General features: G+C 39.9%; 1 protein-coding gene across 3 annotated transcripts; it reads right to left on the bottom strand.

Moving 5' to 3' along the window:
- Nucleotides 1-49: 49 nt before the first annotated feature.
- IFT56 (intraflagellar transport 56) lies at nt 50-24,260 on the bottom strand. Of its 3 annotated transcripts, none has more exons than XM_083573806.1 (18): nt 24,151-24,260; nt 23,706-23,843; nt 20,976-21,068; nt 19,677-19,791; nt 19,417-19,466; nt 18,553-18,698; nt 17,327-17,498; nt 16,551-16,625; nt 15,581-15,683; nt 14,312-14,367; nt 12,934-12,987; nt 12,032-12,095; nt 10,858-10,946; nt 6,804-6,887; nt 6,389-6,458; nt 3,717-3,823; nt 2,916-3,049; nt 50-1,578 (listed from the first exon to the last, which is right to left on the bottom strand). In XM_083573806.1, exons 2-18 carry the CDS (start codon nt 23,841-23,843, stop codon nt 1,467-1,469), a joined length of 1,662 nt encoding a protein of 553 aa, XP_083429932.1. In that variant the 5' UTR covers nt 24,151-24,260; the 3' UTR covers nt 50-1,466. The 3 variants fall into 3 exon arrangements, with proteins under 3 accessions (XP_083429932.1, XP_083429931.1, XP_083429933.1); XM_083573805.1 differs by lacking the exon at nt 24,151-24,260 and adding an exon at nt 23,980-24,106; XM_083573807.1 differs by lacking the exons at nt 23,706-23,843; nt 24,151-24,260 and having other exon boundaries at nt 20,971-21,062.
- Between the last annotated feature and the right edge of the window lie 1,838 nt (nt 24,261-26,098).

Raw genomic sequence — 26,098 nt, 5'->3', positions numbered from 1 at the left:
AAACTATGTACCACTGTATTTCACCCAAAGATGGAGACAGACCAGCCAATTTTGATTCTTGTTTCCAGCAGGTTTTGATGCAAATTTACTCAATTACAAATTACAAATTTTCAGTTGTGTATTTCAGAGTTACAGTTGCAAGGCACAAACACATTACCTATAGCTGTGCCTTGCATATTTTATTTTTAAATTAAGATCCATAATATTAAATCATAACAACACATACCATACAGTATTCATTTTAGTCACATTCACAAGAGAACAAATTTTCTATTTTTATAAGGTACTTAAAAATGCATAATGAGTTACTTTCTAAGTTTCTTTATTTCTTTGGGATTTTACCCGAGAATTAAAATTTGGGGCTGATTACAAACATTTTTTTGAAAAGTTAGAAGCATAAAAATAATTTTGAACTATATACATAAAAACTGTACAAGTGTGCAATGCATATTTAATGTGTTTTTTTCTATGTTATGTTCTTTTGTGTCTCTTCAAAATCTTGTTTTCAGGAGTAAAATCTGAAAGCAATTCCCCTAATCCCTCAAACTAATTGCAAACATTTGCAGGGAAAGGTAGGTACCTTTCAGATTAGCATGTTAATTGTAGATAGCATGAGCTAACAATCTTTCTTAAATCAATTGACAAAACCTCCCTGTGGAACCAGATAAAGAAGTGAATAGCATATGATTCAGCTATTCTCTGTAAAAGGTGCCTCACAATATGCAAGAGGCCTCGGTAATTAAAAGTACATCTGAAGTCAAAGACATCCTATCATATGCTGGGGTTTTGTTACAATTCAGAAATATATTGTTTGTAATGACTGACCAGGGCTCAGATCACAAACCACACTAAACCAAGCTATGACGTAGTGAGAAAGAACAATAATGCATGTACCCAGAGTGAAAATCACAGCTCCTTTGCTCCTCCCTCTGGTCTTGCTGCTGTAATATCCAGAGTGAGGCCATGATTTGGCTTAGTGTTAACGTACAAACAAGCTCCAAGAGTATTAATATGAAATGCTGAGTATTATTGAGTTAATTTTGTATTTTGCTTTGAGAAGTGATACAATGAGACTAGAGTCCATCTGTGTGCAGCACAGGCCAGTTCTTGAACAGTCTCAGTACAGTACCAACACAGTGCATTGTTGAATATACAAAACTAGAACAACCCGTGGACTGAAGATAGCATGAACAGTTAAAAACTAGCAATTGCAGTACAAAAAATAAAATAAAATGGAATTTGGGAGATGTTGCATAACTAAAGTCACATATTCTTCCCACAAACATATGAAATACATACAGTTTAAATTTTAAAAAGAATTATCAATATAAAAATAAATATCTATTCTGAATATTTTGCATTGTTACAGTCTCCATAATGCTGGTATTAGGCTAGAAGATGCCGCAAATATTCCAGTCAGGCACATCACATATGGCAGTTACTTCTGTTATTTTGGTGATGTTGATTTACAGGGGCACTCTGTTTTCCTTGGCCCACTTCTTCATTATACGAACTATGTACTCTACCTGCGGGTTACCCGTACTCCTCAAGAGATGTAACACCTCCCTTAGGGTATCTCTGAAGACAGAAAAGACAAAGATGTAAATAAAAATGAGGACAAGTCTGAAAGAGAAAGGATTATATCGCAAAGTGCCACTCAGCAGATGGTAAGAGTTCTGTCAGCAAAACAGCGAGTGAAGAAGTTTTCAGCAATTGCCCTTCTTCCCTGCAGCTTCTTAAATGCACTCTGGGCAGTAGAGGGAAATGGCTGAAAACTATTCCCCTCCCCTATCCCCCTATTCATCTTTGGTGGACTTGCCCGAAGATTAAGGCATTCTGGGAAATGATCTATAATGAACTTAAAAAGGTATTTAAATATACTTTCCCCAAGAAACCAGAGGCCTTTCTCTTGGGTATTGTCGGCCAAGGGGTGTTAAAGACGGATATAACTTTCTTTATGTATGCTACAACAGCAGCTAGAATACTCATTGCGAAGTACTGGAAGACGCGAGAACTACCCACACTGGAAGAATGGCAGATGAAGGTGATAGACTATATGGGCCTGGCAGAAATGACGAGCAGAATCCGAAACCAGGGAAGAGAAGCAGCGCAAGAAGAATGGAAAAAATTTAAGGACTATTTAAAGAAATATTACAAAGTTAACGAAAGTTAGAATGATGTTGGACTGGAAAGTAAATGGTTACTATTAGCAATGGTTATGATAAGGAGAATAAGGAAGAATAGTCTAAATTTAAATTAAAATAAGGGAAGATTTGCTGAACAATCGATAAGAATTTGGAATACAGAAAGGGGAGGCATGAGGAAGTCGGGGAAGATAGGATATGAAATCAGGATATGAAATGATACATGTTTTTTGTTTTGTTTTTGTTTTTGTATGTTTATGTTTGTTGTATTGTGTCTATATGGAAAAATAAAAATATTATAAAAAAAAAAAGAAAACTATTCCCCTCCCTGCTCTGGAATAGAAGCCCTGCCATCAGCTGAGCAACACTGCTGGATACCACAAATTTCTAGTCAATTTTGTATCCAAATTGCTTTGGAAAGTATGTGTCCCATTGCATGATAACTGCTTATCCCTGTGTCTCTTTTTATTGGCCTTACTGAGGTGAACGTGTAATGTTTAAGCCTTCTTAAAAATGTTTATTTACTGCACTGCACTGTGTAGAAACTATCATACTGTACAAAGGTAAGTTTTACATTTGTTCTGCCCACTTTTGCCCTGGACCCCACCCACCACTAGCATGTAGCCCCCAAAAAGGTTGCCCAGAAGGAATGTGGCCTCAAGGTGAGAAAGGGTCCCTGCCCCTGCCATAAACATTTAACAGTGAGCTAGAAGAGTATAAGAATCCAGGACACTGACCCCAAAGTAGTACAAAGAAAATCAGTGTACGTACTTGGGTTCTCTGCCAGCTATGATCATCTGGAAGATGCCCACACAAGCACCCCTTTTGCCTTCCCAGTATTCAGGGTTAGGATCCAGTCTTTCCAGAACATCAAAGGCTTTTGCAGAATAGTAAAACTGGCCCATCTGTACAGGAAAGAAAGTTACATGCTCAAGGCACCAATCTTACATCAGAAATATAAAATAATACAGCCATTCGTAAGAACAAATAACAGGAGCCAGTGGAAATTTTCTGATCCCAATCAGGGGATCAGGCACACTCCAATTTTATAAACAGGCAAGTTATGAAAATCATCTTGTGTTAAAACACAACTGTAAAGAAACACTTAAATCATACACAGAAAGGAGCACAATGCCTCCAACTAAATAATCTGCCAATTGCACAAACAGTTCTAAACACTCCTCTAGATCTAGCCGCACTAATATATTCATCATAATGCTAGTTGGCTTGAAAACAGCAGTAAAAGAACAAGTCTAGTTAAGAAACTTTTATTGGCTTTAACTTGAAATACTTTAGATACCTAGTGAAGCATGCTAGTGAATGAAGTTTGCTTCCCAATTAACACTGTTGTGCTTGTTTCTTAAATCTTAGAATTAAAATTTTATATTCACTACTAATATAGGGCATGAATTTTGCTCAGAGGTAAAGTATATGCTTTTGCAGGTAAAAGGTTCCAACTTTCCAAGGGCTGGAAAATATTCAGTTCATTAAAAAATTTCAGTAGTCTCTTAGGGGGTAATAACTGATACTAATAACTAATGATGGGGGGGGGGGAGAGAGAGGGAGGCTCACTTTGTAGCAGTCATTTGCAATTAGTTGCAAAAGGCTGAAAGACTCTCCTGAGGTTTCCATCTTCAGGTACAGCTCCCAGGCTAGTCGTGGTTTCTTATTCATAATGTCTGCAATTAACAAAAAACTAGAGCTAGTGGAGACATGTCATCACATAGTGTTTGCAAAAGTGGATAAGCATTCTAATCAGCGGTACACGTCTTTATTTCTATCATTCAGATAAGGTAAAAAGCAATGTAACACACCCATTGCTACCTGCAGTACAAAAAACCACATTCTAATAATCAGGAGATACGAAAAAGTGTCAGGAAATCCATCCCATGTCTAATTAGCACAGAGGTAACCTGCATAACATTAAGTTTCCATCTGGAAGCACAGGCCATTCATTCCACTGATCTGTCTGTTCTGCTTAGAAATCGCACATTGCCCAAATGTTTATTTAAAGGATGAAAAGGCAAATTTTTATAAAGGATTTAACTTTTAAGCATTTTAATTTTTGGCAATGAACTGTTATCTTAATTTATATAAAAGGCCAGTGCTTCTACAATTCTGCAATTAGGAGATTCAGATACTGTGAGACAATGCCCATAAACTATAGACGTATCATGCCTGCCGTGGAATTTGAGCACATGGCAGGTATCTCCTAGTGACAGGCTGAACATTTGAATAGACAAAAAAGGTCTATTAGAAAATTCAGTTAGTAGTCCTCCTGTTTTCAACCTCAGTTGCTCTTTTCTGCTCTTCTCTATATAATATGTACACAGAAGTTAACACTCCTTGTATTTCTACACTTATTCCAAACAAGTATACACCAGTAGAATTAATTTCCTGTGCCTTATATTGCTCTTCTGTGGTCATGTAAAAACACTGGTCAAACAGATGCATGGTATTCAATTATAAGAGCATTTAGTTGTATATACCCAGTTTAGCATAAGTATCTATTTCATATCATGTCTGTAATTTTAAGGTCCATTTAATAGCAATGCTTATAGGTTCCCAGAAATATTGGTGTTATACTATTCTTTGAAAGGAGGCTTATTACTACTGGACTTTAAGAATAAAACTTATAGATAATTGTCCACATAATGATTACTATATATTTACATTGGTATAGCTATTTATGCCTGGTGTGCTCTGGTCCATGGGGTCACGAAGAGTCGGACACGACTAAACAACTAAACAACAACAGCTATTTAAAAATATAGTGCCCTTACCTAGAGTTACTCGACACCAAACACAGTAGAAACAGTTGACTCTAAAACCAATTAACACTTACAAGCTATGACAGCTAACACCACTGCACTTTTACCAATGGCAGAGGATGATACAAATTCAGCATTTATTTTGCTACAATATTCTCCAATAGCATTTAATTGTCTGACAATTCTTCACAGAGCTCAGTAAAGGAACCAGGATTCTAAAGAGTCAACTGATTCCATTTTTGAGAGGAATTCAGAGCTCTGCATATATTATTACATCAGCCACTTTGCACAATATTGCTGCACACATAAACATACACACTGTAACACTGGAAAACCTCAATTGTGTAACTTCCTGCTGGCAGAAGCTGCCACTGCAATTTCCGTAACCCCAGTGCTCTTGCCCGCGGACTGTCTTGCCACAGTGGTGCATGCTCTAGTTATCTCCAGCTTGGGCTACTGCAATGTGCTCTACGTGGGGCTACCTTTGAAGGTGACCCGGAATCCAAAGTCATAAAATAAAATTTCCTAGTTTTGTGCAATTCTTGCCAGCTTCCCCCCCACCCCAGCAATGTAACAGCCATGTCTAAGTTCATCTAGATTATGTATGAAGCTTTTATAGAGATCTGCCTGTCTGAACCTGACTGACTTCCTTACTAAGAAACCAGATGGCATATTCTACTTCTGACTGTGTTTCTGGACACCTTCGTATACCTGAGAATCATCCCAATCTTGACTCTTCCTGTTGGGAGGTCAAAGTTCACCCCTTCCTATGTTTGTGTGGGTAACTGGAAAGTTACAGGGCAGAAAGTAACTGCCCCTCCTATTTTAGAAGCCAGGAAAGGTGATGTTTAAAAGACAAACCATCTAAGGGTTCTCTACTGTATTGTACCACCTGTAGGTATCACTCTGAACCCAAAATCTGAGCCAAAATATCCTGTTTCATAAAATTATCACAAACTCTCTATGGTTAGCAAGAGCCATGTGGGCTGAATTTCATGCCAGATCTTCTGTCAAGATGGCTGCCTTTTAAAACCCGTAATATGTGAGCATATTTGGTATCAATAGCTAATGAGAACTTCAGATTGCTCTCTCACAAATGTAATTAAGGTAGAGTGCTGCAGGGACCAAACAATTAAATGTTTGGAAATTTAATTGCAGTTGTCTCAGCTGTACTTGTCCCAAAGAACAAGAACAAACAAGAATTTTTACCAGTACTTGTTCTGCTGAAATATTTTGCAAGTGATACCAAGACACCACCTTTTCCTTGAGTAGACTCCCAACCACTCTTGCTTACTCACAGGCTATGGCAAGATTTACTTCTTGTAGGGCACTTGCCTCTTATAAAGGTATCCAATTATATCTAAAAATTTAATGAAATCCACCCACAAGGTTAAAACAAGTTTAAGGAGAGATAGCAACAGGGCTAATGCAACAAAAAAAATCTAAATTCTATAACAGGGTAAAGTGACTCACAGCAGCGAGCGAGCCAGCTGAGATAAACAAAATCATTCTTTATCTTCTCATTTTGAATCAAGAGGAACACCTGAGGGGAAAACAGATAGAAAAAACAAATGTCTGTTTGCATTCAATATCTGCTGTGTGATATATACCATAAGTATGTGCCTACTTCAAAATACAGATGAATCTCAAATAACAAAACATTCAACAGAATCATTATATAGGAAAGTTTCAAGACATAAAAAGGCCACAAGTAGGGAAAGTCAGTCTAAGCAGAAGGATAATTAATAGCAGTCATCTAAGCATTATATATTTTTAGAAGTAAAGCAGAAAAAGGCTATCCTCAGAGCATATCCAAGATGACCCAGAAGGTAATCAGGAAGTGTGTTCCTTCCTTGCATGTGGTGTTTTTAAAGAAGAAGCTACATACCTCCTCAGCCTCACTAGTATTGCCAGTAGCAGCTTTGGCTTGGGCATAGTTAAAGTTAAAAGTGTCATCATTGTAGAAGTAACTCTGGAAAATAAGTTGTGCACAATAAATAAAAAACATACTTTAAAACTTGAAGATGTACCAGACAATAGAGTAAAAAAACAAACAAAACACCTTTATAAATAGTAGCTCAAATGGCTTTGTGACTCAGTACATAGATGAAACATTCCACAGCGCTGGCCACAATGGATTTGGGGTAAGTTCCAAGCCAGAAATTGCAGGGTGGCAGCTTTCTTTATTATGCATTTCTTTCTGGGCATGTTAAATCCTGCTGTGAAAAAACTGCCTCTTTCTCTAAATCTCTACCCAACTCTTCAAAACATTGATGTCTAATTCCATAATTTAGTTCTGTGAGTGCTGAAGATCTCCTTAGAACTATGCTACAGTGGTACCTCGGGTTAAGTACTTAATTTGTTCCGGAGGTCTGTACTTAACCTGAAACTGTTCTTAACCTGAAACACCACTTTAGCTAATGGGGCCTCCTGCTGCTGCCATGCCGCCGGAGCACAATTTCTGTTCTCATTCTGAAGCAAAGTTCTTAACCTGAAGCACTATTTCTGGGTTAGTGGAGTCTGTAACCTGAAGCGTATGTAACCCGAGGTACCACTGTACTGTACTGTATGTTCAAATAGTTTGGGTTCTTTAGTGCAGCAGTCCTGGAAAGTGATAAAACCATTTCAGAACTAAATTGATAAAACAGTGAGTAATTCATGCATGCAGTATTCCTATTTGCTGCAATCCATGAGTATTCTGTATTTAATGTGTACCCACATCCAAAGAGAATTGCATAAGAAATGGCCACTGGAGTCAAAAGCAGGAGAGATATATGATGTACTATGGTTTTCCCTGTAGTGATGTATGGAAGTGAGAGCTGGACCATAAAGAAGGCTGATCACTGAAGAATTGATGCTTTTGAATTATGGTGCTGGAGGAGACTCTTGAGAGTCCCATGGACTGCAAGAAAATCAAACCTATCCATTCTTAAGGAAATCAGCCTTGAGTGCTCACTGGAAGGACAGATCCTGAAGCTGAGGCTCCAATACTTTGGCTACCTAATGAGAAGAGAAGACTCCCTGGGAAAGACCCTGATGTTGGGAAAGATTGAGGGCACAAGGAGAAGGGGACGACAGAGGACGAGATGTTGGACAGTGTTCTTGAAGCTACTAACATGAGTTTGACCAAACTGCGGGAGACAGTGGAAGACAGGAGTGCCTGGTGTGCTCTGGTCCATGGGGTCACGAAGAGTCGGACACAACTAAACGACTAAACAACAACAAATATGCATAATAGGAGATGTAGAATATGTATAGGATTCTAGATTTCTTTCACCCATTTTTATGAATAGGTTACTTTTAGTGTGACAAGATGAAAAACAGGACAAGCAACCTTTAAAAGTTGTATGTAGAAGACAGAATTTCACCAGTCCAACTACACTTGATGAATTTCTCTCTTCTTCCAACAACTATTAAAGGTGCAGCAGCCTGTCTATTTTTTTTGCCTGGCCACCCTAATTACATTCGCTGCAGCTAGATGTCACATTCACTAATCATGAATTAACCGAATGTACACATGCACCCTCCTCCCCTTGTGCATTCAACTTAATATAGCATTCCCTGGTTTGCCAAAACAGAGTTTTCTGTGACATCCAAACTAGCAAACTGTGATGTGAGCAATCCCTGCAAACTAGGATTTCAAACTACAGATTGATTCTGATTTGGCTTTAAGCCAGATTGCCAGTTCAGGTAACATGTCAAATTGTTTTACAGAAATATTTTATTAAGCCAGATGCAGGAAAGAATGAGACAGCAGGTATGATCCATGATCTGGAATTTCAGGAAATGTGAGGTCAGAATGCATCCACTGTGTACTGTATGGTAAGATACACCCCCTGCCCACATACTCTGTATCAAAGGACAGCCCAGAGCATATTGTCCTAAATGCTATTTCTGCTCATTTGTATAACTGCAGAAGGACAAGGCATTAGTCAGTACACTGAAGCTTGGCCCCATTCAGCATCAATTCTCAGTTATGAGATTTTACCTAGGGTTTCCCACACTTGGTAATATTTTCACAAACAGAAAGCTAAACACTTGCTCTTTAAAATTAAAGTGGAGATTCTTGGGATGCTAAAGTTCTGTGGAGATACTGATTTTGTGCTGTTACTGTGTGATCATAGAAGACATCCTTATTAAATCCCTGTCATATGTGCTTTGGGATAATTCCTTAGATCTTTCACAGATAAACCTTCCTATTTGGTTCTGCCCTTACATAAACATGGCCAAGGTGACCACACCTAAGTGACTAAGAATTTCAGAACGGTAGCAAAATAACAACCACGTAGAAGTGGAACTTGATCAAAGCACTTTTTTGCCCACATCCATGCCAAGTACTTGCCCAGGAAAAAGCACTGTTCACCTTCAGCTGTGGGAAAGTCATTTGTGCCGATATCTTTGGCTGTGTGGGAGGTACAAAACACTTCCCAGACACACTGGTTGGGAACAGAAAATGGCAGAATGCCAACAGACACCAAGCCTCAGTCAGAATGGAATGTGTAAGCACCAAATTAACTGTATGATCAGATTATGAATCAGGCTTTGTTCAGTGCTACCAGTCTTCAGGTATGCCTCACCAGCTGCTTACTCAAGCACTTTTATTTAATCAGTTCTATATTGTACTCAGTTTTTAGACTCTCTTTGCGGGCCTTTAATTTTTAATTTGCTTCTGTTTTCATCTCTTTCATTCCTTTCTACAACAGCCCAGTTCTCATGTCACAAAACTATAGATAATGGTTTATTCTGAACACAGAAATTGCTCCTGTTTCATTCCTCCCCCCTAGTGCTAGTGGGAGCAGCAAACCATGATCCCTATTCACCTTTCCCCCAACATGTCTATCCTGTCTCTATCATGTCTCCTCCTACTCAACTGTTGTAACCCTTCCCCATAGGAGAGTTGATCCACCCATTTTATCATTTTGGTTGCCCTTTTCTGAACCTGTCCATTTTAATAATTTGTTATTATAGGAATAAATAAGAGAGCCTTTGCAATGGGCTTGGAGGTCCAAACAGTGAGACCTTTCAAAGATGTATTAGGACAACTGTTATTAAAAATAGTAAGTTAGATATCTGGAATTAAGCATGGATAGGTAAGTTTGCACACAGCAGTAAATTATTTAGGGTGGTAAAGTCTCAGTCAGTGGGGGGAGAAAAAGAAAAAGGTTTTCTTTAAACTGGATAGAATGTCCACAGAACGGCAGATGACATTCAACAGAAGCACAAAATCCTAATTGCATACATAGTGGAGTTTAAACTGGAATTTAGAAAAAGAAGGACAACAATCGAATGCTCACTGAAAATGCCAGAAAAATAAGGCACAAGCACTTGTGAACTTTTACAATGTTAAATGGTTTGGGATCAGGTTATCTAAAGTACGGCCTGCACCTACATTTACTTAAGTGTATAAAAAAGCTGAAATAATCACCAAAGTTTCTAAGAGGTGCATATGAGCCTGTCCAAGCTCAAAAGTCAGCATCACATGTCGTTCTCTCTGTCCTGTCAATAAGAAAGCTTAAGCTGCTGGGTACCAGATTGGCCTTTTCAGGGCTCGACCTATACTTATGAAACACAGTCCTTCATAAATTGTATATTGCCCTTTCACTGATGACTTTAAAAAGAAGGTGTTTTTGTTTTGATCTGCCTTTATTCAATTGATGTGTCAATGATGGTTCAGTAATAATTTTTCAAAGGGATGTAATGTATATTTTAAGATGTTCATTTTATATGTTTTATACAACTGTTTTTTTATGCTGCCTTATGAGGGCATTTGCCCCAAAGGGCTGAATATTTATTTATATTTTAAAATAAAACTCTCTCAGAAATGTGATTGAGATAACCATCCCTTCTTTTCACCTCCATTTTTTTTTGCAAGTTTATGCATCACACAGAGAAAGTAATACATGCAAAGATTTGTAGGAGACTACCAGCAGATATAAACTAACCTTCACTGAGTTAAGGTAAATAAGGACATCATCAAACTGCCTGAGCAGAAAGAAGCAAGATGCCATGCACTGTCTCCCGGGGATTGTATCTGAAGAACAGAAGTTATATGCACAATTTTTCAGTCTGATTAGTTTATTTCTGAGATAACATAGTCTAGCATCTCTATATATAATAGCCCAGAACCACAATCTGGCTACCAGGTCAGTTTATACTTTGTGACAAACAAGTCTGCACTCAGAATAAATTTGACAAGTTGAGAAAAATAGCCCTAAGTGTTTTTGATATGGCATATTACACATATTGGTTTCCAACTGAATTATCAGTCAGGTGTTCTATCACTATTTTCCTCTGTTTCTTAGCTGACTAGCAAGAGGCATCCTCTTGTTTTGGGATAGTGGAACTTGCATAAACATTCCCGTTTGCATAAAATGTAAGCAATACCTTCCACTACACAAGAAAACATCCCAGTGTAAAAATAGTCTTATGCATGGTTGAACCCAGGTCTTTAAGCAGAGGCTTGACAACCATATGTCAGGAGTGCTCTGATGGTGTTTCCTGCTTGGCAGGGGGTTGGACTCGATGGCCCTTGTGGTCTCTTCCAACTCTATGATTCTATGATTCCTATAAAGGGGGGAAACAGCAGGCTCTCCTTATATATTATACTGAAAATATTTTAGAGAAGTAGCCATATTAGTCCACTGCAGTACCTTAAAGAGCTTAGTGTGATATGAACTTTCATAACCTATGCAGATTAGGATGTACAAATTTAAGATCAACCTAAACAATGTACATACGATCATCTGTGAAAATGAAATCTGCATGTCGAGTTCCTCAATTCTCCTGTTATGTCTTCTACAACATTTCCTAATTATGTTAGCAATTTCCTGCTAGCAGGGGATAAGAAAATGTACAGGAATGTATAGAAAAGTCAGGAAAGTGAGCAATATTGTTAGCCATGGTCCAAGTAAGGCGAATTAGACATTACAGCGAACTAGACATGAGGTCCCTGTTTTTGGTGGCAGATGTAAGTACAGTGTATATATATGGTTCAGGTCACTAAGACAGAGAAAGATATTAACCATGTTTTTTACTTGACCCAGGTAACAAAATGGTTGCATTCACTGGCAATATTGACATCTGAAGGAATGAGAAAACAGAAAAGTTAAAACATACCGCATTCACTGGCAGATCCTCCTACCAGCTGAAAGAACTGCTGAGCAATTTTCAAGTGGTCTCTCTAGAAAAGAAACAATGAAACATGAAATCCATGAAAGCGCTGAGCAATGGGGCAGAACATAGACAAATCTTTGGAATATGGAGACCAAACTAAATATTACATGCAGATGTTATGGTAAAAAACAGATAGAGAAACAAAGTTTATTATTATGATTTGGCTTTTAAAATAATAGAGCTCTTTTAAAATCCACTACAAGAAAACAAAAAGTCATTGTCCAGATAACAGACTTCAGCTAACAATAGAGAATAAAAGGGTTTTAGTACCTTGGTTATCTCCTCATCCACCTGCAGATGCCAAAGGAATTCAGGCAGTATGTGTGGGGGCAATAAACCTAGTCTCTCTGGTTGTCCGTAGACTGGAGAGCCTAAGTTTAGTAACTTTCAGAAATATTCCACCTGTCACAAAAATGTTACTGTGTGCAGGATTCCTGTTCAGTGTCCCAGCTATCCAACCTTGCCTTTGTGCAGCAATAGTTCATTCCTCCACCATCAAGTCTTTCATTTCCCCCTCCCTCTCCATCAATACTCTGCATTCTGAGGCCACAGAGCACACTCAGTCCTCATGGGAGTGTCTTGGGCTTTGCCTTCTTAAATCCCACTCCCAATATTTTTTCTATTTCTAGAAATTCTGAGGTTCCTCTAAACATGCTGATATCACCCTATAGCATTAATATTAGTGTATATGATTATTCACAATTCCATATTTTCACTGGCAATTATGTAGGAAATACAAAAGAGCAAGAGGCTAGTTAGTATCAAAATCAACCTGTTAGCTGAATTGCAATGTGTTCTCGTCTACTCCACATGAATTACTGATGTAAAAAAGGTATTGTACTCACTGAGCCCATTTCCTGCCCAAGGACTGCATTCACCACTCCCTTTAGGATATACTCCTAGAGAAAGATTATATAAAATGAGGCAACCATTTACTGAAGCTTTAAAGCAGCTTGTGAAGTATTCTGTTCAAATTGCTTTACAGATACATAGATTTCTGAATAACCTGTTTCCATGGTTTCTAACTAACTGTATTAAATATATAAACCAAAATCAATCTTGACATGCGCAGTTAGTAACTTGCATGAAATTATAAAAAGGAGGGGAATTATAAAGGGGGGGGGATCTTCTGCTCAGTTTTCTGGTTCTTCTTTTGGCATTTACTAGCTTTGAACTTAATTTGAAGAGTCTGTCAAATAAATGCTTGTCTTCCTATAAAATACTGTTTCCATTCACTGTCTTTTAGAACAGAACCAGCAGAGGTTTTAAGATCTATGTATTTTCCCCTGAAGTTTTAAGCCAATATATTATATGAGAACACATAATGCATATTGAAACAGTTTTAAAGTTTCTATGAATCTGGAATAAATCTCTAAACTGTAAAAAAAAAAAAGACACCGCAATATGTTATTTGTGCTAGTCTTGTGCTCCTTAAATATTTTGACAATATCTTAAGGTTTTGACCAAATGTGTTGTATGACTCATCCTTTCGTCTCTATCAAACAAAGTGCAAACAATTAAAAGATACGGAGTTAGATCCAGAGTAAGCTTGGTTTCTATTGATTTCAGTGTAAACTAAGGCAAGTCAGGACTACCTTTTCACAATGATTTCTGTGGAAGCAGGGCAACTAATGTACTGCACAATCCTAAGCATGTCTACTCAGAAGTAAGACCTATTGAATTCAACCGGACTCACTCCAACTAAGTGAGGTTAGGATTGCAACTTTAGTCTGGACCCAACCATAGTTTTTAAAATGGATGAAGATCTGCATGCCTGTTTCGTTTTGATCCAAGAATGATATACTTTATGTCCAAATAAAGTAAACAGATTCAAATATCCTCTTTGCGGGACTTGACATCTTTCCGCAGGGCCTGCAAGACAGAGCTGTTCCACCAGGCCTTTGGCCAGGGCACAGCCTGACCCCCTCCCTCAGCAATCTTCGCGGAGCTCTGGCCCAATGGTTGCCAGTGGCTTGATTTGAATTAATTTTATAATGAATGATTTTAGAGTGTTGTATTGTGTTGTACTTTTGTACTGTTTTATTGTTGTTAGCCGCCCTGAGCCCGGCTTCGGCTGGGGAGGGCGGGATATAAATAATATTTTTTAATATTTTTTTATTATTATTATTATTTTAGGAAAGTGTTCCACTCTATGACAGAACCTATCCCAAATGACCATGTCTTCCATTATATGTATAATCATATCCAAAACTTTCCTTTTACCTGTGGGGTTGTAGGTTCCAGGTCTTTAATCAGATTGTAGGCTTCCTGCACATCATCTGAAAGAACACATTACAGTGTATATTGTATTTCCCATGTCACCTTCCTACATCATAATTCATCTTTCCATAAAGGCATTCAAAAACAAAGGATGAAAAGGAACCATAAACTGCAACAAATGTGTACTTGCTGATTATACATTTCTTTAGTCTTTAAAACAAATATGGGTTAAGTCATTTTTTATTTTCTGCTATTTTTTCAGAGCAAAGGTCTTTTTTTTATATAAAATGGACTAGCAGATGCCTTCTGAACAGTACAGGGGCAAGATAAAAAAATTCACATTCTTTTCTCTCATACATTTATTCATCCTGTGAGGATGGGACAGGAAGAGGGCTAACAGCCTGTGACTGAGCTTCACCTAAGTAGAATTTTTGATGCTAAAACGTTGACACTAAATAATGCAACCTTTTGGGAAAATAGACTAATGCTGCAATCCTAAATCCACTTACCTGGGAGTAAGTCCTACTTCTGAATACATATGCTCAGAATTGCATGGTAAGATTTTGAAGAACTGTATTTTGACTCAAGATGTTAGAAATTGGGCTTTTTCTGCTAATTCCCATCATTGTTACAACCAAGAGATAAGAGGTAATTAACTAAACATTTATTCAGATGTATAACTCACACAAATCAAGAACTGGAATTACACTTAATTTAGGCAGACTTTTTTTTTTACTAAAATTTTTTTTTTTACTACAAACATTTCGCATCACAACAAAGAAGATGTTACAGATTCTCCCAATTAATATGCCTAGGTTGCAGTTTATGGGAAACAATGTTGCAAAAACAGATCTCACATTGTATGGCGTTTTGCATAGAGGAGTGAGGAGCAGACAGATGCCATGTAGCTTCCTTGTCTCAGGTGTGCTTATTTAAGTCCTTATAAAACCTCTGTATGGAAGTACAGTTGCAAAGCCATCTTCTGATGGCTCAGCTGCCGCTAACTGCAACCAAGCACACAGGTCTTATTTCATAGCGACTTCAGGAAAATGAAATGTTCCACTAGCAAAAGAATATCTTCTTGGGCTGATCTATTTTTTCAGTCATTTACAGCTGTCTTTTTTCACAAGCTAGGAATCTAAGCAATTTATTTAATTGTAAAAAGTTACCAACCTATATGCCAGTCCTCAAAACAAAGACCCCCTTGTACCCTATGTGGAGGAAAAGAATCACTTTAAGGGACAAAAGAAGTCAAAATCCAGATGTGCTTACCTTGCCGAAGGTAGTAGATTACTAAATTCAATCTGGCTTCAGGAATGACATCAACCAGGGGAGGCAGTACTTGGAGAGACCCCTCCCCTCCTCGGAATACAACCTGCAGAAGAAAGTCCTCACTGCATTAGTACAGCAGCAAGCAACCTGCAGTGAACCATCTTACAGTGGTACCTTGGTTTAAGAACAGCTCTGTTTACGAACTATTCAGTTTAAGAACTCCGCAAAACTGGAAGTAGTGTCCTGGTTTGAGAACTTTACCTCGGTCTAAGAACGGAATCTGAATGGTGGAAGAGCAGTGGTGGCGCGAGGCCTCATTAGGGAAAGCACGCCTCGGTTTAAGAATGGTTTCAGTTTAAGAACGGACTTCTGGAACTGATTAAGTTCGTAAACTAAGGTTCCACTGTACATGCATTTTGAAATGTTTATTAAACTAAGAGGCAACAAGCTTCTGGTGAATTATGAATGTGTCATATTTTCTGCTTTTGAATTTTACAAGTTAAATATTTACTCCACCACTAAATTTCAAAAATTCGTGCATCATGAAAATACCAATTCCTGCACAGCTCAAAACGATTATCTTTATTTTTGTACACGACATCTTAGTTTCATAAGCAAATATTCCAAAATAAGTTATTGGGGTGGGCCTAGGGGGTGGGGAGAGAAACAGAGGGAAAGATGACGAAAATAAAGATTGAATATGGGCAAATGCAGTTAGTTGTGTATACTTAGAAACTTGTCTAAGGAGAGTCTTTATAGATAACAAAACTACCTTTTCACAGCTGGGGTTAGTTATGCACATTTGAACATGGGGAAACAACTGGAAGAGAGGACTAGATTTACAGACTACTTGCACCTCACACAATACTTTCTTGGGCCAGCCAACAAGACATTCTTTTGAATGCAGCCTATGTTATTCGGAACTTCACAAAAATTATGCAAGCTAGCTACTTTCATAATTGTTACTCACCAAATTGTGTTTAATGAGTTCCTTAGCAAACTCAAACGATGTTGAAGCACTGTCCATCAAGCTCTTAAGCTCTGCCTTAATTTTTTTAAGAAATTGCAAAACAGTGAGTGGAAGAACAGAACACACAATCAACAGACGTAGCCATTGACACTACTCAAAAAAATATTATCAGAGCCAGTTTGAGATTTTTTGGGGGGGTGAGGGCTTGCACAAAAATGCTCTCAACCTCCCCTCCCCGAGTTGTCCCATCTCTTCTTTACTGCTGCCCATTCACTTGTCCTCTCCTGTTGAACCTAATCTGCACCACTGCCCAGAGGGAGAACAAAGCTAGCAGAAATTGCTGCTCCTTCTCCTTGCCCCTGTCACTGCTCACTTGCCTAGAGATTCCCACCTTGCAGGGGATTGGACAAGATGACCCTCAGGATCCCTTCCAACTCTACAATTATATGATTCTAGGACAAGCAGAGCCATGAGGTTCCAGGAGTTAGCCAGGTAGTGCCTCTTTTGGGCGGTGTGCCTCATCAGGTGCCAAATGATGCCAACCCTCTGAAAGTGGTCCTGCATCTTATATTGTGGACCTCAACTGCCACATGACTAATTCATTTGAAGTGACACTAGCATAACTAGAAACACATACATATAGTCAGACAGACCACATACTGAGGTACAAAGCATAAAGTTAGAGCTTCTCTACAGAAACCGAAATATTACTTCAAAACTGAAACTTGCATGAAGGAGATTATGACTTTAGTGAGAAAAACATTTTAACCAAGTACCTCAGCAGCCTTCCCATTGTAGAGTCGGAAATGATTACAAGCCTTTAAGTTAAGAGCAATGGTGCTATCAGGAACTTGCTGAAGGTAAACAGCTAGCACCTCTTGTGAAACATCATAATAATCCAGTTTGTAGTAGCACAAGGCAACATATACATTGAGAGCCAGGTATTCCCTGCAAGACATCAAAGTTTCTTCATTTAACTACATTCAGTGGCAGAAAATTCACCTAAAGCAGAATGCTCCTAAACGGAAATGTGCAAATAATACTGCACATGTGTACTCTCAATACATATTCTATCATTGGCAGAATGCTTTGTAATGCATTTACAAATGCCTTTTGCTATGAACAATAGTGTGTGCATGGAAGGATTAGAAAAGTTTCCTGAAACTACAAGCAACAACCCAAATGGGATCACTAAGACCTGTGCCTTGAATACTGAGAATATTTTAAGACATCTGTGAAGAAATGCAACTGTTGAGTCACTTTATGTTTATGCTTAATTATAAGATGATTGTTTTCTGTTAAATACAGGGTTATTCAGAGGCTGTGCTTGTCAGGGAATTCAACAGGTGAGCCCAGGAAACTAACACCCAAAGGTGGTGGAGAAGAAACCTAGTTACAATGGGAATCAGAAACTTAGGAAAACTCGACAGCTCTTCTGTTTGCCTAAAAGGTTGGAAGGTGGAATATGGTCTATAACTGAAGCTGGCCAGCAGGCTCAGAAGGTCACAGCTAGAAATCAGAAGAAAGAAGCCATGACAGAAAGTGTTGCAGCAAACCTGAATTCCACAAGAAAGAAGACGAAAACTGCAGTGCAGAAGGACAAGGACAGCAGTAGAGAACCTCTGGAATGCAACCATGCCCACCTGTCAGTCACCTGACATTGTATGACATCAGGCACTGAGATCTGTAATCTCCAAACTCTGTTATCTTTTATATAAGAACTAATTGCTAATATAAGGAATCTGTGATCTCTGATCTTAGTGCTAAGTAATTTCATCCAAATTACTCTGGGAGGTCACAGGAAAATTTAAATCTTATTACTGTATCCCATTGGCCCAATGTTGTTGGATGTACTACAGTGAATTTATAATAAGAAGCAAGAATCTCAGAGTATAACTCCAACTGTTAGAAAGTGATACACTCAAACTTTAGCCCTTATCCATCAATAAAATGTCCAAAGAGTAGAGAGAATGACAGATTGGGAAAGAAAAATATATCCAACCTGTTATCAAGAAGTATACGTTTGTATATATCAATAGCCTCTTGGTAATGAGACCGCATATAGTGGATAGATGCTAAGCTTAGCTGATCTTCTGTTATGTCTTGCAGATTCTGGTGAAAGCTCATTAATTTCTTCTCATCACCAAACTATACGGGAAATAAGAACTAGGATTACACAGATGCAGGACATACTACATACACACTAATAAATACAGCTGACAGTAAGCAACTACTCTTTATCCTAGTAAATCAGCTCTCAAAAGTTACTAGCCCTTTTTTAACTAGTCTGCTGGAAGTTAGCAGAAGGGGGATGGAACTCTCTATTGTGCATCCAGTAGCTTGCTGTATCTCTATGCTGGTGCAGAGGACAGGGCTTCTCTCCTCTGGTCGCCCACTTGCTTTTCGTGCTTGCCATAGAATAAGGATGCACTTCTCTCCTAGCCCTCTCACTCACCTACATGGAATTTCATGCACTCATCTGTACACAATTCCTTGTTGCCTATGGCTACCAGACAAGTGCTTAAATAAAAGGCTTCTCTATACATATTATCAGGTCTCTACCATCTCCACCCCATATTTCCCTTAGATACTACTTCTCTTTCCACTGAGTATAGCTTTCCAATAGGTAACATATCCCTTAGCTCTCCTTCTTCTTGGGTCATCTTACCACTCCGCTTCTGGGCTTTCGTCCTCTGTGCCTACCCAGCCTCTGTCTCTGCCCTACCTTTCTGTACCTAGACAAGTTGGGCAGGATTCTCATTCAAACTAGTAGTATTTGAAGATGGGGGAAGGTAGGGTCTGAGTTTCAGAATACTTCCAAGTACAAAATACTACTTGCCTCTGCATGGTTTTGTTTCCCACATACCTTGTGAGCTAGATGGAACAATAGGCGATTTTGAAGTCTACTTTTGGGAGCTGAAAGAAAATCCGAAAAAAGCATTAAAACAAAATTTAATGCCAACACTTGGAGCAGTTCAGGGTTTGTAAATACTCGTGACTAACACTATGAATTTGCTCAGGTACACCACCTTAACAACACAAATTTTTACATTTTACATTTCTACTTGGTGGGACTTACTCCGAGATAAATATATATAATATTATAGCATCAGCTATCCGTCTTACCTTTCAAGGCTGCTTGTTCAGCTTGTGTATACATTCCCAAGAAGAAGTAAGTGCATGCTAGATTCACCCAAACATCAGGGTTGCAGCCAGATTGCTTTGTCAGATTTTCATATTCCTGAAACAAGTAACAGTTTTTGATATACTGCTGCCATAACCATCAAACAGAAATTATAAATTTTATTTTGAGTTTTGAGCCATCTTGAGAATTTATACATATTCTTAGTAAATCAATCAATCTGGACCAACAATGTTGCTCTTCGCTTCTAGTGTATTATCAAACAAGATATACTACTAACACTTAGGGAACATGTTGTATAAATATTAAATGTTTCATGTTTATTTTTTCAGGAATCCTTACAGCAATGCAGATCAGCGTTATTACCTCTGAATTGCAGAGGGAGGTTAAAGACGTACATTCCCAATGCTGACCTGCTTAACTACAATACACCGGTTCTCAGCATGCCACCAGCTAAACTGACCACTTTCAACTGGCCAAGATCTTCCAAGGCAAGTTCAAGAGTTACTTTTTATTTCCACACTAAATTTTAACCCAGAAAAAAAGACTATGTGGGTCTTTAATTGGCATTATAACTGTGTTCAATGTGACAGAGTTTAACGTTGCTTAGTACTTCTAAATTATGAGTTCAACAATGCCAATGACTGCATAGACCATAAGCCAGGGTTGAAAGAAGTTGAAAGAAAATTGAGATACTGTGCACAAAAAGAGATAGGCTGTTTAGGAGAGATAAACACAATTTCTCATCCAGTTCCTGATCTCTTAACCATCAAGGGTTACATATATACCAGCTTTTACATTAGATGGGGACATCTTTAGGACATGGAAGAACTCACCAATTTCAAGCTATCCCAAATAAAGTTTTTTTAAAATGTGCTTTGAAAAATCAAAATTAAACGTGCTGCCTTATGGGGAAAGAAATACAAACACAATTCTTTTTACACCAAGACATATTTTCCTTTACACAAACATAGACTTTTGGAAAATAGCAGCAGCAAACTGACAATACCTAACCCTTATTAATTGTGCAGTATGTAAGTCAAATAAATAAATAAATAATCCTGCCTTTCCCATCCTCATGCCTCTGAGATTCACTAGTCCATAAGCATGCATAATCATAATCCAGCATGAGGATATACCATTCTGTTTCAAGACTTATAGTAAAATGGCATGCCTTTTTGCTGAACTGCTCTAGGACACGTCTCTTTCCACTCCCATCTGTTTTTTATATTAAGACAATATCCCCCTTCCTTCCAAAAGGAAGCAGGATTTCCTCACCTCACCTCCAGTGCTCTCTTGTAGTCACCCAAATGAAAAGCACAATATCCAATCCAGAGGTCTGCATCTTCATCTTGTTCCCCAACATGACGCTTAAACTTCCAGAAGGAAAACATTAAGATTAAAATGATGCCCAAACTTGGATACTCTCATATGAAAGTTATTCCTAAAAGTAATTTTATGCTGGCAACTTTGTAGAATGAAACCACACAATATGATACAAATATGTAATGGTTGACATTTTCAAGGGTTTTAACCTGGCTCACCTTCAAAAGCCTTAAGTATTTATGACATACATAAATGTGATGAGGAGGCTGGAGGCAAGTAACATACAGTAACTTTTTTTGAAAATACTTTGATAGCTGGTTTTTCCCACCTGAACTCTGTGCCTTTAACAACAACTTGATAAGCAGAAATTCATTGGTTGGTCACAGCATCGCCAGTACCAAAACCAAACTACAAGTAGCCGTTAAAGGTACAGTGCCTAGTGCATATGGGGAAAAGATTCCTGCATTGCAGGAGGTTGAACTAGATGTCCCTTGGGGTCCCTTCCAATTCTACAATTCTATGATTCATCAGAAAAGCACAAAGGCTATACGCCTATGTCTTACTGTAGAATAGGCCTCCATCAAAACAGAAACTTTAGTATTTAGACCAGGGGTGGAAGAACCACAGGCCCAGGGCAAAATGTGGCCCTCAATGCTTCTCTCTCCAACGCTCAGTACTATCTCCAGACAATGCCTCCTCCTTAGACCACACCCCTCACTGTTCCTCTTCCATGGCCTCCTTGGCTGCTTTTCCTGGCGAGTGTGCGTCCTTAAACTGTGATAATACCTCTTGCTTGCCTTGTTGGACAATACAGAGACAGGTGTGTGTTTTTTATAGAAGGGAATAGGATAGTAGCAAAGGAAATGGTGGGGCTATGCCACTGTCCTGAGCACACCCCGCCCCAATGAAGACAAGCAATTTGAAGTTTAGTTCTTTACTGGCAAAACACTCAATTACATCAGCTCCTGAGGTGCAAGGGATATACACCTCACTCCTGCTGATTAGCTAACTAGGCATCTGCTTCTTCAGACTCCAACCTGGATACAGTGGTACCTCGGGTTAAGTACTTAATTCATTCCGGAGGTCCGTTATTAACCTGAAACTGTTCTTAACCTGAAGCACCACTTTAGCTAATGGGGCCTCCTGCTGCTGCCGTGCCGCCGGAGCACAATTTCTGTTCTTATCCTGAAGCAAAGTTCTTAACCCGGGGTACTATTTCTGGGTTAGTGGAGTCTGTAACCTGAAGCCTATGTAACCTGAAGCGTCTGTAACCTGAGGTACCACTATAGTTGGAGCAGCAGCGTGACCACACCCCTTCCAACTCACTTAAACCCCGTCTGGTGTGGTGTATGCAAGCAACTAGCAACTTCTCCTGTGTGGCAGTTCCACCTGCTCCTGTCACTTTAAGCCCCTTCTTGTCCTTGGGAGATAGAAGGGGAGGGATAGCAGAAGTCTCTCTGGGACTGTCTTTTCCACCTCTGAGTCTTCCTGCAACTCTGTCATGGCCTCCTCTCTTCCTGTCTCTGGCTGACACAGAGCCCCACAAATTGCTGGCCCTTCCCCTGGATCATCCTCCTGCTCCCCTGCCTCTTCTGCCCACCTCTCGGACTGCTGCCTGTCCCTAATAGCCACTCACCTGATGTCCCTCCAGCTATATCACTGCTGCATACTGAGACAGAGAAAGGGGTGAGGTGACAGCAAGATTGGCATGGTGCAAACATGCCCCTCCCCCTTTCCATCCTGGTATGCAGCAGCAAAGCAACTGGAGACAAAGTGAGCAGGGCAGCTGCATCACACCATCTACTATTGCCAGAGAAACATCTGACTTTTGTGTGGCTTGTAGTCTACTATACAAAAATATGGATCGCATCCATTGCCCCACCTGTGTTTTTTTCTTTTGCCTCCTGCCCTGGCTGCTATTGGCATATCCCACCACCCTCAAATGCTATCCACGAAGGACTGGAAAAAGTCCCCCACCCTGATTTAGACATTAGAAACTGAATCAGTCGGTATAAAACTCTTGCTTTAAATTAGGCATAGGCAAACTCAGCCCTCCAGGTGTTTTGGGACTACAACTCACATCATCCCTAGCTAACAGGACCAGTGGTCACGGATGATGGGAGTTGTAGTCCCAAAACATCTGTTGGGCCGAGTTTGCCTATGCCAGCTTTAAATAAATATAAGTATGCAAGTGTTCACAGGCAAACTTTTTATACTGTAATCCATTTTGCTCATCCTCCTGTGGTTTTGTGTGTGGAGAACATTAGATTTCTTGTCCTCATCCTGCAGCCTTTGGAGTATCAGCATTACACACACTTAACATCCTAACTGTATCAGGATGGTGAACAGTACTTAAGAGTGTATAAGTAATCTTCTGGAAGTGGTACCAGGTCTCCAGAAGAATGCAATTCTGTGCAGTGGTCAAACTTCACCTCCTACACCTCACAAAGCAGGAAAAATAAAAGCAGGCTGAGAAAAAAGGAGCACAGAGGCTCTCCACTCTCCCTCTGTAGGAATCAAAGGCTGGAACAGGAGGGTGAATGTTAAGGCCCCTTATTTCCAAGGCATTAACTCCCACTAGTCATAAGGCTACCATCAGCCCTGAGCCCATTCCCACGAACAACCCAGCGCCATCTCTGTTGGTTCTTGTCGCAAGGTGCGCATTTTCCAAGCCGTGCCCCTGGTACCTCCAGTAGGGCGATGGCCCCAGTGAAGTCCCGCTGGGTCAGCAGCTCCTCCAGCTGCGGGATTCGCTTGCCTTTCTTTTTGCGCTTGTCAGCGGATTGAGAGCCGCCCCCGACGGCGGGCTTGAGCCGCGAGAGCATCTACAAAAGGCGGAGGGGAGGGAAGAAAGAGCAAAGATAGGTAAGGGGGGCGGGATGAGGCTCCGCTAGTCGTCGTCCCCCCGCCCCCCATTCCCCAATTTTCCGAGGAGCCCCTTAAAACATCCCTGCCCCTCACCATTTTGCCCGCAGGCCTAATCCGCAACCACTACAACCCGCGGCTGCTTTATTGTTTCGCCAAGGACTCTGTTCCCCTGGCAACCGCGCGGGCGGGCGGTAGCTAGGGAAGGGGAATCTGGACAGGGAAACATCAAATAACGCCCGGGTGGCAACTGCCAGCCATACTCACAGTTCCGCTGCTGATCCCGCGCCACGTTATCCCAATTTGCTTCAGGAATGCGTGCGCGCTGGCGACGCAGCAGAGGCGGGGACGCAGCCGTGGGTTTTTTTTCGGGGAGCGGGGAGGGTGGAGGCAGGAGAGGCCCGCTTGAGAGCCAGTCTCCACCAGGGCTGCATTTTACAGACAAAGCTGGGAAGCTCGCTGGTTTGTAGCGACAAAGGCTGCTCCGAGAGGCACACATTTTGCGCTGCTCCCCATGGCTCTTCATTCTAGCGACACACGCAGACAACCGGACGCAGTCACTGATTTTTCTTTTCTTTATATGTGAAAAAATTATTGCCAGGGCGGAAAACGTCTTTATCACCAGTATCCTGCGATTTAAAGCACATTTGTATGACTCCTGTTATAAATCAAAATGAAGACCCAGGTGGAATCTAGACACATATAAAAGAAGATGTGAAAATGCTTTTTTAAAAAAGCGTTTTGAAAAATATATTGAATTTGCCACAAGCTTACCATTGCCATCTGTGTAGCTGAGTCCCCATAGCTGCTTGAATGCTCTCTTAGTACATTTTAGTCCTCCCCTAGCTTTCATAAAATTGAGTAAGCAGGCGTAATTCTCGAACAGGATTATTAGGCATTTTCTCCTGCAACAAGACTCTACTTCCTATCACCAGCTTTGGGTTGGGGCTAGTGGCTGTGTGGCATTTGTAGATCTTGACACCATTCTGCGCTTTCTGCAAATGTTTTACCTATATATTCTTATGCACTCCTCTCATTTTGCAGGGAGCAATGAGAAGTTCCAGGACTATTGCTACAGAGGTTTAGTTTCATTTGGATGAGAGAATGCTGGAGACATAAAGATACCTCATTCTGTCTGTATCTTAAAAACTGTCAACCTGCCAAGTATTTGTTGCAGACTCCAGCTCTACAGATGAATGACTCATTCATTATAGTAATTCAAACGCACCAATATTCTAATGTCAAATCCTAAGCTCTTGACTAGACATTACTTGAAGCCTTAAAGTTTAAGGCAAAGTAATAGCAATACAGTGGTACCTTGGGTTAAGTACTTAATTCGTTCCGGAAGTCTGTTCTTAACCTGAAAATTTTCTTAACCTGAAGCACCACTTTGGCTAATAGGGCCTCCCGCTGCCGCCACGCCGCCGGAGCACGATTTCTGTTCTCATCCTGAAGCACTATTTCTGGATTAGCAGAGTCTGTAACCTGAAGCGTATGTAACCCGAGGTACCATTGTAGACACATTCACAGTGATCATACAGCAAACCCACAAGAATATATTTTACTTGCAACCAGATCAATGTATTTCCTGCCACTAGGGAAAACATAATGGATAGTGGTCTGCTTAGTGGGAGAGAAGTAGCTTAGAGGGGTTGGGGATCAGTGTTTGCATGCCCAAGTTAATCGCAGATAAAGGTTTCTTATTTCTGTTTTTGAAGATTAAATGTGGGCATTCTGTCACAAAATACCACAGCGCTGAATGCTGATACGCAGAACAAAGCATAAATATATTTAATACTGCAAGCTTCCACCTGTATCAAATCTACTTTTATGACATATAACCTGATAATATTTAGTATTTACATAGTGTGGTATAGAGTTCAGAGTTTTGGATGAGGAGTAAGAAAACATATACAAATCCCCACTCAGCCATGAAGTTGATTGGGAGACCACATTCATCCGGTACTATATCAGCTGCACTGGCTCCCGGTGGAGTACAGGATCAGGTTTAAGGTGCTGGTTTTAACCTTTAAAGCCCTATACGGCCTAGGACCCTCGTACCTACGGGACCGCCTCTCCTGGTATGCCCCACAAAGAAACCTACGGTCTGCAAATAAAAACATCCTGAAGGTCCCAGGCCTCAGAGAGGTTAGGCTGGCCTCAACTAGAGCCAGGGCCTTCTCGGCTGCGGCTCCAATCTGGTGGAACGCTCTGT

This window comes from Podarcis filfolensis (genome assembly GCF_964270895.1).
Source record: "Podarcis filfolensis genome assembly, chromosome: 10".
In the NCBI taxonomy this organism is placed as follows: Eukaryota; Metazoa; Chordata; class Lepidosauria; order Squamata; family Lacertidae; genus Podarcis; species Podarcis filfolensis.
This window is presented reverse-complemented; position numbering and strand designations above follow the sequence as displayed.